The 16,927-nt window shown below is 44.7% G+C and overlaps 1 protein-coding gene across 1 annotated transcript in view; it reads left to right on the forward strand.

Moving 5' to 3' along the window:
• The window catches only part of sbno2b (strawberry notch homolog 2b), a 62,654-nt gene that overhangs the window by 16,654 nt on the left and 29,073 nt on the right, over positions 1–16,927 (forward strand). Inside the window, 1 exon segment of the mRNA XM_068702433.1 lies at positions 6,758–6,881. Within this exon segment, the coding sequence (XP_068558534.1) occupies positions 6,758–6,881 (124 nt within the window).

Raw genomic sequence — 16,927 nt, forward strand, 5'->3', positions numbered from 1 at the left:
ACATTATAAAATATGATTTCTTTAGTGTATGATCACCTGAAAATATGACCAATATGGCAGCCATGTTGGCCAACATCGGCTCACGTCATTGGGGGACGCTCTCCGTCATCAGAGCCCTGGAGTGACAGGCCTCACTCCGAGGGTTAATCTCAACTTCCTGCGACTCTGCTCTGTTTTTGTTTTTTTTAAACGACATCACCGCGAAATGAAGAGATGTTTGTCTCTTTCCTCCCACAGGAGGTGTGTTTGCGTGTGAGAGAATGTTTGCACAGAATGAGCAGAAGCGGCTTCGGTCCTGGTCTGGGTCTAGATCTTATTTGTCGAGCTACAGGATTGCCGTGCGCTTGCGTATGTTTTGACGAAGAATGACGAATACAAGATCAGTGCAGCTGAGCCATCTACCTCCAATTTGTCAACAGTTATTTTTTTTTGCTGTGCTTGAATGCTGGTCCGACTGTTGCTTCACATTTGTGACTAATAGGGATGGAAATGTTATGTTATTGACATTTAAGCAACATGTCAGCGACTCCAACACCAGAGAGAAAGCCCAAAATATGTAAGCTAAAGAGAGATTATACTGAATCTACTGTCATGTAGTTCTGGTGTGCAGCAGTTACAGTGTAGGTTGTCTGTTACTGTATCTGCTTTAGCCTGTAACACGGTTGTGATGCAGGTCAGAAAGCCCTTCCATGATAACAATCAGTGTCTTAAACGCTGTTTGTATTGTTGTTTGATATTGTTTTTAGCAATGCAAACAAAAGGAATGTTGAACATCGAATGAAAAGACAATTTGAGATCTCTTATTTTAAAGATCAGATTTTCAAAACTTCTAAAATGACTCGGTTTAGTCATCACCAAACCTCGTGTCGTACCAAACACAACTGAGGAAGCGTTCGACTGGCGCCGTTTTGTGTTGCTATCGCTGTCTGCAGTGTTTCTTTGAAAGCTCAAGCAGCAGATGACGTGAGAGAGCGCTCTGTGGTTCTCAGGTTGACTCAAAGCAGAACTTTCTGACATCAAGACCCTTTATTGTCTTACATCGTACAAAATATCACGATCAACGTCATGATGTGCGGTTGAGAATAAGATCGGCTGAGTGGAATATCATCTTGTGGCTTCATTGTTCTGTCTTAAAGGCCCTAATCTAAAGAACGGTGGTGTGAAAAGGTGTTATTTTGGTGTCTCTGCTGTTCAGCCAGGCTCTTACTCCCCCTCTCATGATCTGCAGGCTGCTGCTCGGTACGACCGACTTGCACTTCACAGTCACGATGCGTTTGATTTGAACTTCTCACATTGAGAACAAGCAGAGGAGTGAATAGGTCGCATGGCACCGGTGAGGAAACGGTGAGAATGGTGAACGGTGCTGTGGTTGTTCTGATTGATGCACCCCGGCTGACGTGCTCACTCAACCTCTGCTCAGCACAAACCTTTTCCTACGAGTCGTGATGAAAAATGTCACAGAAACCGGTCTGTTATAGGTCACAACACTGGAGTCTACAGGAGAGAGAGAGAGAGAGAGAGAGAGAGAGAGAGAGAGAGAGAGAGAGAGAGAGAGAATAAAAGCAGTAATGGTATCGGTAATAATAATAGTAATGTGACTAATAATAATAATAATGATGAGAATGATAGTAGCAGTGGGTGTCAGGCAGGACCATGGTCCAGATAAAACCAGGATCCACGGAAACCTGTGAGATGAGAAAGCACAAAGACTCAAAGTTATTAATAAGCATTAATGAGACATGAATTCATACAGAAGGAGAGAGAAAGAAGAGGAGAGAGGAGCTCAGTGTGACCTAGGAAGCAGTCTAGGCCTATAGGCAGCATATCTAGGGGCTGGTCCAAGGCAAACCAGAGCCAGCCCTAAACCTGAGCCAGCCCTAACTATAAACCTGAGCCAGCCCTAGCTATAAACCTGAGCCAGCCCTAACTATAAACCTGAGCCAGCCCTAACTATAAACCTGAGCCAGCCCTAACTATAAACCTGAGCCAGCCCTAACTATAAACCTGAGCCAGCCCTAACTATAAACCTGAGCCAGCCCTAACTATAAACCTGAGCCAGCCCTAACTATAAACCTGAGCCAGCCCTAACTATAAACCTGAGCCAGCCCTAACTATAAACCTGAGCCAGCTCTAACTATAAACCTGAGCCAGCCCTAACTATAAACCTGAGCCAGCCCTAACTATAAACCTGAGCCAGCCCTAACTATAAACCTGAGCCAGCCCTAACTATAAACCTGAGCCAGCCCTAACTATAAACCTGAGCCAGCCCTAACTATAAACCTGAGCCAGCCCTAACTATAAACCTGAGCCAGCCCTAACTATAAACCTGTGCCAGCCCTAACTATAAACCTGAGCCAGCCCTAACTATAAACCTGAGCCAGCCCTAACTATAAACCTGAGCCAGCCCTAACTATAAACCTGTGCCAGCCCTAACTATAAACCTGAGCCAGCCCTAACTATAAACCTGTGCCAGCCCTAACTATAAACCTGTGCCAGCCCTAACTATAAGAGTTATCGAAGAGGAAAGTCTTAAGCCTTCTCTTAAATGTGGTGAGGGTGTTTCCCTTCTGGACTGAAACTGGAAGCTGGTTCCACAGAAGAGGACTGAAGACTTTTTGAGACTCTAGGAACCTGGAGTAACCCTCCATTCAGGGAGAGCAGCTCTCGAGTGGGTTAAAAGGGTTCTATGAGCTCCTTAAGATATGACGCTGTCTGACCAATTAGGGCTTTGTCGGTGAGGAGAAGGATTTTAAATTTAATTCAGGATTTTACAGGGAGCCTGTTAGAAGCTCATACAGGACTAATGCGATCTCTTTTCTCAGGTTTTTGTTCGTACACGTGCTGCAGCATTCTGGATCAATTGGAGAGATTTAGGAGACGTGTCAGAGCAGCCTGATGCAGTGGGAGGAGAGACACAGTAGAGGGTGTGCGGCTGTCAGTCAAGCGGCGCGCTGCAACATCGGCGCCAAGGATAACGGCGCCTCGCGCTGTCAGCAAACCCGCCCGCGTTCTGTAGCACCGGGCCTCGCGGAGCAACACTTCCCGAAGTCTTTCTGTTGAGAGAAAGCGTAAGAGAAGTCAACTCCAGATGCACCAAACGCTCTGAACAATCTGAATCTGCTCTTAGCCGTGCTGACGGATGAATCCCACTCGATCATAAATTAGAGGGGAGTGGTTGATGGCTCGTCGTTAGCATTAGGTAACGCCCACTGAACACAAATACTCCGGTCTGTGCTCACGTATTGAAGAGATGTCACCAAAAAGAGGTGCAGGAATATCTTGAGCGGTAGTGAAATGACGGTACTGTTAAATGTCATGTTCCAGAATGTCATTAATTGCATTACAGGAAATTAAAAAAAGCGTAGAAGAGCAGTATGTAAAGCCATTCAAACGCTGAATGCACACAATATCATCAAAGGGTTTTTATATAGTCTTAATTAGCATCAGTGGACCAATAGCGTTTCTCTAGCCAGTCATCATAAATACTGTAAAACACACAATAATGTCAATTTGATTTGAGTGACATTCATGCGTTCTTTTGTTTCCTGCTGTGAATGTTTTTTATTCTCACTCGTTCAATTTACTCGTTCAAAAGCAAAGCTAGTAAAACTTTGGTGAATCCCAGAAATCAATGGGTACAAAAAAATAAGAACAAATCGTGGATATGAACAAAATTTAGCAGTAAATGATGTCATATCCCTTCCTGCATGAGGCCCATTGTGTCACTTTATTTTGGTAATAAAGTGACACCCCCCCCCCCCATACAAACCCCAGAATGAATGTTCTGTCAGTCTTTCCACTTTCTTTATACGTCCTCCAAACCAGCTGATACCACAGGAAAAAAAATAAATATGAAAAATGTATTCAGATTATGGCATTAATGTCTGTGACAAAGAGAGATTGATGAGTGAACGTGACCACCATCTGTTATCCCCTGACTGTTAGTATCCCCTCGCTGACGGCCCTCTTCTTCACTCACAGGCTCTAAAACTGTTGCGAAAATAACCACAGAAATATTCACAATTTCTTTAAATAAACAATTTAAAGAGGGGAAAATGAGCGGCCGCTGTTTTTTTTGCATCTTTTTAGCCAACAACAGTCTGTGGTGGTCTGGTTAAGTCCGACCCAGGCAGAGTCTGGCTGTTTGTTTACAGCAGGAGAAACAGAAACAGACCATAAATCTGCTTCTATTTTCACGTCTTGTTTGTTTCTGATTGTCATGAAGGCTCGTGTTTTTTCAGACCACACCCTCTCCTTCCAGTCTTACCTTTCACAATAAAAGCCCTACAAACCCTGTTTTGTTCACAGGCGAGTATTTAGCATTTCCGTGTCGTGTGTAGAGGTCTTTACTCCGGTATTTGGTTTGACTGCTTGCCTTTCTGTTGTTGATACGTCCTACAGTGCTTCCCGGTGCTGTGAGTCAAAGTTCCCTTATTGCGCAATGTTGATCGATTGGGATTTAGACGTGGTGATTGTGTCGACTGTAAGGAGGAGCCCTTCTAAGGAACCCTAACTGTTGGTTATTAATAGTGTGTCATTGCTAACCTTATGGCCTCAGAGTGCCCGGCTTAATGTTTAATAAACATGTGTGTTTCTATGGAAGGAGCATCACACTGTTGATGTTTCCATACGCGGTGAGTTTTAAGGAAACGTCTTTTACTGACTGTTCTTTTGAAATAACGGAACATTTGGAATAGTTGAGTACGGGCACAAGAAAGCTGTTACATATTTATACGACACATAAATGCAATGAGGGGCCACTGGTTGAACTTTTCTTTACTTGTCTGTTGCTCCTTTTAAGTTTCATGGCTCCTAACACTGCTTTTAAAATTTGAGCCTGAACAGAAAATCCACCCTAAAAGACAAACTTTTGAATGCAGTGGAACTCTCACTGTTTCCTAACCCACTAAAGCAGCAGCATAGTGCTCTTGAAGTTGCTCTCTTTATCAACATAAAAGTAGTTTCTTTGGGTGGAGTTTTGCTTGTTTACTTAAAGTAAACCTCTGTCCTGTTCAAGTCCTACATGTATGTATGACCCCTGCTTATTTAAGGTGTGAAGAATGAATTAGTTTTTCAAATTTGGGCTTTATTTTCCATATTATTGCAAGTTCTACTGCAGTTTAGGTGTTGAACGGATGTTTGGTTAGTTGCTAGTTAAGTGTGTTTTGAAGAACAGGACTCCAGATGAGCTGACCCACGTTGTAACGTTTTAAACAGACCGTTATTACATGCCTGGCTGGTGTGTTTTTAGCCCTAAATAAGAGCTTGTGGAGCAATAACACGGTTGAAGAGATGATCCGTGCTCGGCTACAGGCTGCGTTAGCATGCGAAGGCTCCATAAACACAAACTGTAAGTCAATCAGCTACTTGGGCTGAGAGCCACAAACCAGCTTTGTGTTTTTGGAACGCGGCTAAAGCCGGCCTGCCAGAACCTCTGCTGTAATAATATCACTGTCATGTCAATGTTGGCTCAATGGCCACCAAGGGGATTTCCACTGTAACATTTAGAGCTGTGATCTTTCTGAGAACTAGACCGAGTCTTTACCTGTAAAAAAAATATTTCCTCATTTATGATTACAACAGTTAATATGGCCTTTAACATTTTAACTTCTGCAGAAAAACGTCATCCTCAAAATTGTATTTATGAAACATTTGTGATCACTATTTCTTTTGTAGGAGTAAAAAAAAAAAACCCCACTGAGGATTCATTTTGAAAGCAGACATTTGAACTTAAATAAAAAAACACACAAGGAGTCCTGTTTTTATGGACCGGCTACAGGCCGCCCTTTCATCCTCTCGGTGCGTTTTGAACTTAAACGAGTCTCACTGATCTCTGGCCCGTGGTCGAGGACCCAGAGCCAAATCCTGTGATTGGCTTTGACCGAGCTCAGTCCCTCTGAGCCCGACTCCTGGCGCCCGATTGGATGAGGAGAACGTGGGAGGGCATCGGTGCCCGATTGGATGAGAGGCACCCGGGAGGGTACGGTTGAAGTTCCACCTTTTTTTTTTGAGGAAGGCTTAGTTTTACTTTCATTATGCGTGAATGTCCACCGCTGTCGGCAAAGTCCAAAGTTGCTTTATGACGACTTGTACTCAGCAAGAAACAGAAACTGCCTCTCATGTTGGCAGTGTTATCTGGGAATAGGGTCGGCGGAGGTGTTTCTGATATTGAACGCTGAGCTCAGGGAGAATGGTTGGTGCCGATGAGAGCTGGAGTTACTGTCTTCTAAGCGGGTAGGAGCTGCTCTTGTTCTCCGTTCTTTGACGTCTTCCTCTTGCCCTCTGTCCTCCTTTAAGCCTCTAACTCTTCCTGCCCGTCTGACGTGATATAAATGTTCTTATCCTTCTTGTATCTTTGACAGTCGACGCTGCTCCACTTTGATTTAGAAAGACACAGGAGCCTATTTCTTCACTCCGCTGGCGTCAGTCCACAGTTTCATTATCAGACCGTCGTGTTTTCACCTGTTCCATCTGTGTGATGTGACTCGCTGTGATACGGTACTCTAGCGTCAGACTATAGGCATCAAACGGCCTCCTCCTCTGTTCCGACCACTCGGTCACATGTGTTTCGGTGGCCTTGTCATTCCTCCGCTGACGCTGCTTATTGCACAGAAATAGAAAGAAGAAAATTGTTCTTGGCAACTGTAAATGTGTGAAACTGTACGAGGGTGAAGAAAACGGGCGGCAGTTTTGCTCTGAGAAGTAGCTGCTGAACAAACTAAAGCTCTTCTTCCCCTCCCCTCCCCTCCCTCCCCAGGCAATACCACTTGAACAGCAGCACTACCACCACCACTCCGGATGTGCACATGGACATGTACTCGGGATTCTCTGACGTGGACTTTTCCAGCCTCAACCTCCCTAGGAATGGAGACTTCCCCCAGGTTGGTTTTAACGGCGGCTTGTTTATGTTTGCGTTAAAGTAACACTGACTGTTGGATGCGTTCTAGTTTCTTTTTCTCCCTCCCTGTCCTACTTGCTCATCAGATGGAATGACGAGCCTCCCACCCTCGTCTTTCATCCTGTGTTTCTTGTGTGTTCAACTCGGCTTAATTTACCAAAGAGCAGCCTGATTAAAGGCTAGCGTTGTCTAGACGGGCGCAGCGGTAGAACCTGCCCAGTTCCTGTCCAGGCATGTCACTAATAAGACGCTGTAATTTAACGTCCTTCCACGCTTCATCTTCAGAGATCGCTGTTAGGGAAACCCCTCATGCCTGGAATGAGTCCACACAGTGAGATGTGTTCAAGGTAATTTTTTATTTACGCGTATATAAGACGAGGACGGCTTCAACTCGCTCATATATTTAGCTCAACCATTCCAGGTGATTACCGTCCATCATTTGCATTTTCTATTTTGCGTGCGCTCCGTCCGTCCGTCCAGCCAGTTCCTCTCATGGTGAAGAGTCGTATGAATAGGAGGCGACCGTAATGACACGGGCCAGCGAGTTTCTAATCGGAGGCCTATTCGGGTTGAGCTGATGAGAGCCGTTATGGAAGCATATTAAAAAAAAAAAAAATGCTATGAAGATGATGAGTTTTAAAGAAAGGCAGTCATGGGTTACCAAGCTGCCATTATGATTAGCCTGTCTGACAGTACAGGGGGCACAGCTATCGGGGGGGTTTCTTGGTTCAACATGAGGCCACAGCAGTAAATAACGAGTTATGGAAAAGGCATTTCGTACCTTGATTATGCGTTCTTTAGGCTTTTCACTGAATAATATATAGAATGGTCTGATAGGACCAGTTCAGACTGCCGCTTGTCTCTTCGTGTACAGTGTTCCAACGGTGCACACTGCTGGGTAATGAAACCACGATGACAACTGAAGAGGAAAAAGATGATCAAATGCATGTATTGCGGCGTTCGCGAGACTGCGATGCGATAAATTGAATGTGAATCATTTTTACAATTTAATTCATCGTGAAGCATGAGGGAATGCCGTTCGTAAGATGAACCACAAAATACTATAAATGAGCCAATTTGGCATCGAGGGATGTGTTTTTCTTCCTAAACTGCTGAGTGCTGGAGCTCAGTTGAGTTATTTTTGCCTCTCTGGAGTCTCACAGCCGGAGGGTTTATTAACAGCTTACGGCTATATTTTTTTACACTTTATTCGATTTAGTGTTAAGCAATGTTTTGCCAACATTAAATAAGAACCTTACAGGTGCTCGTTATAATGTGACTGGCACAGGAGAACCTGCGAGTTCTGGATAGTAGCGGTTACTCATTTTTTAGAGGGGCACTTCAGTTAAAAGCATCTCTAGTCACCTCGTAATTTAAGTCCCACGTCATGACATTATACATGACATTGTGACATGTACTGTATATGTATGTCATGTGTATGTTGCTTTGCAGTATTTTCTCTCGGTCCAGCTCAAAGTAGTCGGGTTACTTTGCTTCCCTAGGCTTTACGAATTTCCCTTTTTTTTTTTTTCTTTGTTTTTCGTTCCGTTTCATCTGCTTCTCTTCAGCCGAATCCATTTCCACATTTGTTTGTGCCGTTGTCGGGTTAGTCAAACTTTTCACCCCGCAGTCAAAACAAATCTGCGTCACCGTTGTCTCTAAAACAGATGCCTGTGCGCACGCAAGTGAACGCACCGGTTCAGTGTCCCTCTGGTTCACTAATGCTGCAAATATTTCAAATGTGTTTTGTTTTCAGGAACAAAGAGTTCATACGACGGCTTTTATACACAAGGAAGCGATGGGTTCAACCTCAGCACTCAGCCTTATAACGCTGGCATGGATTGTGTGACTCACGTGGGGTTTCCCTAGTTTTCCATTTGCTTGTTTTAGCCTGTCTGGCTGTAGCTATCTTCCCTTACAAGTAATTACTAGTGTTCATGATAATGTCATACTTGTTGGGTTTACATATGTAGAAACGAAGGACTTCATTTGTCATTTTTATGTAGTTTAAGTTGAAATGAGCCTCGTCGGAGAGGGAGAGGGAGGGAGGGAGAGAGAGAGAGAGAGAGAGAGAGAGAGAGAGAGAGAGAGAGAGAGAGAGAGAGAGAGAGAGAGAGAGAGAGAGAGAGAGAGAGAGAGAGAGAGAGAGAGAGAGAGAGAGGCTTGTGTTGTGCTTTCTCAGCTGTTCTCTGGTTGTGGACACTCCTTCCTACCATGTGAGGCAGAAAATGTAAGTCACAAGGTCATCATGACTAATCCTAACCTCACACCCAGACCCTTTTTTTTTTCTTTTTTTTTTTCATCCTTGCCCTTTCTTTCCCACCACGACACGCTGACCCATGCCTAATTCTTTCCTACACCCATCCGCCTTCACAAAGCAGGGCCTCTTGTTTGCTCTCTCCGCCCCTCTTCGCTGACGATGAGGCGCTCAGCCGTCCGTGACTGGGTGGAAGTCCCTCTGTGATCGTTTAGTTCGTCAGATGACTGCCGTGTTTACGTCGGCCCGTTTCAGTGACAGCAGCTGTAGAGTCATCAGTGAGACCTCCTTTTGCTTCGCACGCCTTCCCCGCAGTGTGAACGTTTTTTTTTTTTTGTCGGAGCACGTGGACAGGGGGATGTTTACCTCTAGATCGAGCCAAATGTTTTGTGAAAAAAAAAAAAAAACTTCATAAAGCAATCGATCATCTGATGCATCAGTACAGTCCTCTCCAGGAAAAAACTTCCCCAGAAATAACAGTTACGCATGAAATCCTTTCTTGGGAGTTACTGGGAAACTAATGACCCCCCCCTTAAAATAAAAGCATTATCAAAACACAGCTTTGGGCGCAGCGGAATAAAGATAAACAGTGGAAACTTTGACAAAACCCAAAACGGAGGCCTTTTCTGATCCCCTTTTTAACCTGAAGTCTGTACCAAACATAACGGCAGGCCCTTCAACGCTCCTCCACTGTGGGGTTTTTGCAGGCCAACTGTACACGGTTTCCACAGTGACACGTGCACACACACACACACACACACACACACACACACACACACACACACACACACACACACACACACACACACACCTGTCTGAGGTTTGGGTCATTTGTGGACCTGCATTATGTGAACCTCCAATGCAGAGCGTCACAATGAAAACAAGACTTACTGGAAGACAGAAAACCCCAAACTCATTCACTAACCACTCTCTGGCTAACCTCAGAGGCTGAACGGCACTTTGCAAACGCACACACAGATTAACACACTAACTGTACACGGCGTACACCGTGGCTCTCAGGCACGTCTGCTACACACTCTCGTTCTTTCTCTACGCGGTTCCTCTCACTATTACACACACACACACGCGCGCTCATGTGCGCAGTGCACTTATAGGAAGTGTTGATATTAGCGTTCTCTTTACCCAAAAAAACCCTGAACGTGTGTTCAGCCTTTAACCTATGCTATAGCTGTAAGTAGCCATTAGTCAGCCCCCCCCCCCCTCCCCCCCCCCATAGACCAGCTGGAGATTAATGGTCTGGGCCTCAAAGGTGATAGCAATGCTAACGCACTGCTTTAAAGGGGCAGAATCCCGGAGCACCCATGTGGGCATAAGAGGAACCTGAATCTCCACACTGAAGAAGATTAGTGACCAATTAGTGTCAAACCTGGTTAAATAAAAATACCAACCTGCTGCAGATGGTTCCCCTCATTCCAGGGCTACGGTCCAATCGTGTGCTGACTTTTGAAACTCCACGGACTCTACAGCTGATCCCTAATTACATCCTTCTTCTGCACAGATCAAACCCATCAAACTGCCCCTCAGAATCCAATTGCCTCTCAAGATATTAAATGTGCAAGGGCATATTTATTAATTTGTTTCCCTCTGAAGCTACGCTGCCTCTGGATTTTATATTATTATTATTATTATTTAGACAATCATTTTGTTTTCCTTGGCTTATTTAGTTATATGAATTAGTCTGTATTTCTCAGTTAGATTAGATCTGTCCAGCCTGCGTTTTATACTATTTAAGTATTTTTTTTTTTTTTAACCAAATAACTGCCGTTTTTATCATTTGTAACAGACCTACTGCACCTTGGCAGTTACGCATTGTGTCTGTGCACATGTGTAGTGTCCACAATACGCTTGCACTTACAAAAAAAAGATATGTAGCTTTTTGTAATCACAACAGCCCGGGATCAGCTGACGCTCGCGCATCTGGAACCAGCAGTCGGCGATGACTGGAATCATAAACCGAATGGGGAAATGAAATCGGAATGATTACGAGATCCAAACGATGACAAATTCTGCTACATCCGTGGTCGCGAGCGGCAGACACGAGTGCAGACGCGCGCATGTAAACGGCGAGACGGCGTGTCTTCAGTGTCTGCAGGCAAACGGTGTTTGTGTGTTTGTGAAAACAGCCGCGGATCCTCCCTTCTATGGGCGAGGATGCAATGAGGTGTGTTTGAGTATTTAAAAGAAGCTCATCAATGATTCATTCCTCCTCGTTGACCCTCTGTGGCGCACGCACACACACACACACACACACACACACACACACACACACACACACACACACACACACACAGAGAGAGAGGATTCCCACTCATACCATGATGACACCATGGACAGGCGCCACTCGGTCTCTGAGAGTCTGACTCTCCTTCGGTCTGGCAGAGATGGACATTACAGTACCTCCTTCGCCGCGCTGACTTGATATCACGTATTCCTGGAAGCTCGGTGTGCAAATGGACCCCTCTGTTCCCTTTTGTCAAGGCGATAAATCACATTAATTCTGTTTTTTATTCATACGGTTTCCTCATTCATGGCTCTTAAACAGTTAATATTGCTTCTCTGGCAGGAAAAACAAACGTTACGACACGGTCTTTGATCCGTATCTTTGATTTGTTGAACAGATTCCCAGAATATTCTTCTTTTTCTTTTTTTTCAACAATCGCGGCCCCAGTTCCAGTAAGTGGGAATGATCATTTATGATGAATTGTGCACAGCTATAGAAAGTCGTGTCTGACGCCTGGAGGACTGTGAACAGGCAAACCTGCAGCCTCCACCTGACCTGTTAATCTGTCTTCTTCTTGCTTTAGCTGTTAACAATGATTTTTTTTTTTTTTTAGTTTGGGTGCATGAGGAAACCTATAAACGTGGTTGTCAAATCTCTTTCAATGTTGATTAACACAAGAAAGCAGAATTATTTGGGGCGTGTTTCGACCGGTTTAACTGTCGACTTGGAACCGCCTTCTCAGAAGTGACACACTGCCCCAATTAGCTAATTAGACAACAATAGAGATGCTAATTTAGATATTTTTTTTTTGCCCACCCTCGTCGACCGATCAATAACCGACAGGATTAGCGGCTCCCACGCAGCGGTGCTGCGGTTGAGGCTCCTTAAGAGGCTGCAACGATAACCGATGAACAAACGAGGCTGAATCCACCATCTGTTGCAGTGTGTGTGTGTGTGTGTGTGTGTGTGTGTGTGTGTGTGTGTGTGTGTGTGAACCCGAGTCTACCGGGTTCACCTGTACGGGAGAGTCTGCGGCTACGGCGTCGCCTGCATTGTTGTGGACACACGTCAGTGCGAGTGTCTGCCTGGTATCGGCCACTCGGTCTGGGTTTCAGAACGGTAACGTTATAGCTTTAAACGTAGCAGTGCCGTGTGTGTGTGTGTGTGTGTGTGTGTGTGTGTGTGTGTGTGTGTGTGTGTGTGTGTGTGTGAACAGTTTATTTGTCTGTGAATAAATAATACGACTCATCAAGACTCCAGCTGAGTTCCCGTATCTTGCATGCAAGCCACCTGCTGATTAAAATAAAGGTGCTTATTCTCCTTTCAGTGACAAACTACTCCTCTAAATTAAAAAAACCAAACAAACATTTAACTGTTGAACTGAGAGCATTAATCAGTCTAAATGCTTGTTTGGTTCACTGTTAAACAGGTTAATTATTAACACCCCAAGCCACACCGCTGCTTCCTCCTCGTGAGCTACGGTGATAGAGACAGACAGGACGACACGGAGCAGAGTCTGAAGTAAGACAAGGCCGTCTGTCTCTGGATATAATAATCATTAAACAGCGGTCCGGACCCATTAAACATAGCGGCAAGCGGACGGGGGTGTGAGGAGCGGCCCGGTCCACGGCGCAGCACTGTTTACACTACAAATGCGGTTGAGTTACACCATGTACAGTAAAATGGGCCCGACTGCCAGTAACTCTAGTCACTTACCAACAAAAGCATCATTTCCTGAAAGCTCCTCCCTCCTCCCTCTCTCTCCTCCCCACCCCTCCCCTCCCCTCCCCTGCTCTGCTCTCTCTCTCTCTCACTCACTCACTCTCCAACCACCTTTCTGTCTTTTCTTTTTCTCTTTTTTTTTTTTTTTGTTGTGTGCTATAAGGAACTAGTCCACAATCACTATGACTAAGCTCTCTATGCAAATACCTGACCGTCCTGCTGAAGCAGGAAGCGTGTTTTAGACGTCTGCGTGAGCTCATTGCCTCCAGCGTACCTGAGGTGGAGGCAGATGTGTGTGTGTGTGTGCGTGCGTGCATGCATGCGTGTGTGTGTGTGTGTGTGTTTTGAACCGGAGAGGAACTGTGACTAGCGAGAGTCCACCAGCTGTGAGGGTTACCGACACTTTGACAAACACATGGACGAGGCTGTCGCATTCAGGGATCCAAGGTGAAGCAGGAGTTTATGCTTCTTTTAACCCCCCCACCACCACCACCACCACCACCACCACCCCCACACACTGCAGCGTTTGGACCCATGTCTCTCATGCAGCTCTGGACTAAATTGTATTCACAGCTGGGACGACCGCTCCCCAAGGTACGGGTACTGTTTGCTTCTTTTTAATGGATCACACAAAGTCAAGTCTGCTGTTTGAAGACTTGCTGTTATTTTGTTGATAAGCTTGTTTGGAGAGTTTTATTGTCTTTACCGAGGGACGTCTAGACATGACGAGGAAGCACTATCATTAGCCACGTATGGCTGTGTTTTTCATTTTGAACGTCCTTGAATGAATTTTGGAAATGCTTCGGTAATATCAGAACACGAGTGGAGGAAGGTCTGTGAACTTCCTTCACTCTGTGTTCTGTGTTCTAGAGCTTGGCTCACATTTGGAATTTAAATAACGTTTTAATGACACGTCCGAGAGCTCAACGACATAAAAGTCAAGAGTTTGAATTAGTTTTTCATTTTTGTTTACAAAGGCTGGTTTCCGGAGCCACATCCTGAACTAAAGAACACTTTTCAACATCCATTTAATTCAATTTTTAAAGTAGGACTAGGCTTGATTCAGAACTCTATAGTCTCTTTGTTTATTATCTGCATACAACACTGTATTCAAGGAGAAAAATGCCAAAGACAGTAATCCAGCTTTAGGATTTTGGACTCAAAAAAAAACTGAAAGTCGTCCCGTCAGCATGTCACGACTGTGAATTTGTGAGCTGGCAGGCCGGACTCAGTCACCCTCTGAGACTCCAGCCAGGAACTATGACAAATGATTATCCTCGCCGTCTTCCAGTAAGTGCGAGAACCTGATATGTTGTCAGGCTAAACGGCGCCCTTGTCTTGTTTACTGGGTGGCTGTTAAATACGGCCATTGTTGGACTGTAAATAGAACTGCATTGCTTTTTTTTCTTTATTGTTGGCGTTCGTGGAATTGAGGCTCAAAATCTGCTTCATGTCTTTATTGGTGAGAGGCTCGCTGAACCCATTTTTAAGCATTTTTTTCTTTTGGGTGGTTCAAGTACTTTTTAAACAACAAAGTCTTTTTTTTTCTTAGATGAGTCTTTTGTAGTTTTGTCTGACATTCACTCAGGCTGCCATTGATCCTGTAACATTGGACCATTTGCTTTTGTTTCTCACCAACAAGCTGACTCGGCTGTTTTTCTCCGTAACATATGTAGTTAGTATCCACACATGAACATCGACATCGGTGTGTACTTATTAACTCATGCAACAAAACCTGCTCTGAACCCTTTAAGGACAGCTTCACAATGTTCTTATCAATTTGAAAAACATTGAAAGAATCTGACCTTTATCTGAAGCTAATGTGAGGCTTCAGCAGTCACCGTTGGCGTGTTTCCTCCTGACTAGTGTTTTTAAAGATGGACTTAAATAAACCCGTGAGAACCCGTCCTTTAAGACCAGGGGGGGGGTGCGGGGGTGCAGCACGGCAGCCTCTTGGTGGGCACATGTCGTCAGTTTCCTGGTATTACGCTAACCCTCGAGCATGACCTCGACGTGCAGCTTACAGGAAGTGAATAAAAGAATGATGTTGAGGATGATTGAGAGCATGGGGGGGGGGGGCTGATGATGATGAGTGGTGGTGGTGGTGGAGAGAATGGGGGGGGGGGGAGAAAAATAGAGCGTGGATGCCAGAAAATATTAAAAGCTGCCGCCGTGCTTATCTTACATGCGCTCTCTGCCGCCACGCAGCCATGTCAGCACTAATTACACCTATTTCATAAGTGTTGTGGTAAATATATCGCAAATGAATGCCAATTATAATATGAGACATAACAGGGTGGGGTGTGGGGGTGTGGGGGGGGGGTATCCTCGCTAATTATAGCCGGCTGTTCAAAACAATTCATGCAGGAATACGAGCCGCAGTAAACCTGTGAGGTCTGACTTTATTCAGACAGGACAGCATGAAGATGTCACAGCACAGGTCTCATCATCTAGTTTCACCGTTGATTCGTTTTAATTTTCATGCATCAGCGGTCGCCTGTAGTGACGGCAAAACCGGGAATATTCCACTCAAGCAGTCCTTGATTCCACAGTGGTGTCCCCGTCTTCAGTTTAGAACCTCGAGACATAATCAGACGGGTGTTTTTTTTTTTTTATTGATATTTTTTTTAATGTGTGTCCAACAAGATCTATTAGGCCGCAGCAGGTTATGACCTTTTTGTTTTTAAATCATAGTCCTCCTCCTCTGTCTTTGCTCCTGTCTCTATACTGTCGGCAACACGGTGCAATACATAAATCAAGGTTCAGTGGGTCTGTAGTGCATACACAAGGTTGCCATAGGATTTTTATATAATTCAATATTTTCAGGAGCTGGAGTTTTGTTTAGCTGTTCATCTCTTGTTGTTCTCTTGGTGGGATGTGACAGGAGGCATGCGAGTTGTTAAAAGTGAAATGTGTACCATATGAATATATATATGTATAGTACCATATGAATATAATAGTGTAGTGCTGTAGAGGTGTCCTGGCATATTGATCATTTCCACAGACTTTATTTTGGTGCTGACATTTCCCCGCAAAAATCATCATTTTAATGTTGTTGGTTTTTTTTTTAATACAAATGAGAGTAATGATGTCAGAATGAACTTCTGCCCCGTGTCACACTACTCCGTTTGTCTTTTACTGGATGGATTTGATTTGATTGTCCTCCCACTAGTGAAACACTAAATATTGATGAGAACTGTGTGTGTGTGTGTGTGTGTGTGTGTGGGTGGTTTTTTTTTTCTCTCACGCTGATAAAGAAGCGTAGTCGAAGTGGCCGCTGTCCCAGCTCAAGGTTGTGAAAGAGTAAACACCCTCCTCAGTTATCGGCGACTTACGGGCACCGAGCCCACCTTCCTGAGTCTTCGGTGTGATCGTAGTGCGCTGACCACAGGTGTGTGTGAAAGAGGTGGGTGACAACAGAGAGCGGGGTTGTTTAAGGCAACAGGAGAAGTACAAACACCCCCCCCCCCCCCCCTCTCGTCATCTACAGTAGGTCTCCTGCACAGAGCGAGAACAAATAGGATGCAGTAAAACTTTTAATGTGCGTCTACGAATTAACGTGAGAAACCGTGAGAAACCGAGGACTCTAAAGGCTCTATTATTAGAGCTGAGCGGAGCTTTAAAAGACGTCTGCTGGACTTTATCTCTCTCTTTTTTTTTTTTTTTTTTTTTTTTTTTTTTAAATGTATGTCGCAATTTCTGCTTAACTGAGACATCATCTCGCGGCAACGCTCCCCTCACATCCACTTTTTCTCAGCACCGAGGACGCAGGCTCACACATGCAATAAGTTTATCACACATTTAAAAA

Source organism: Cebidichthys violaceus, unplaced genomic scaffold, assembly GCF_023349555.1.
Source record: "Cebidichthys violaceus isolate CVI_PGR_0920_01 unplaced genomic scaffold, fCebVio1.0.p SCAF_84, whole genome shotgun sequence".
NCBI classification, from domain to species: Eukaryota; Metazoa; Chordata; class Actinopteri; order Perciformes; family Stichaeidae; genus Cebidichthys; species Cebidichthys violaceus.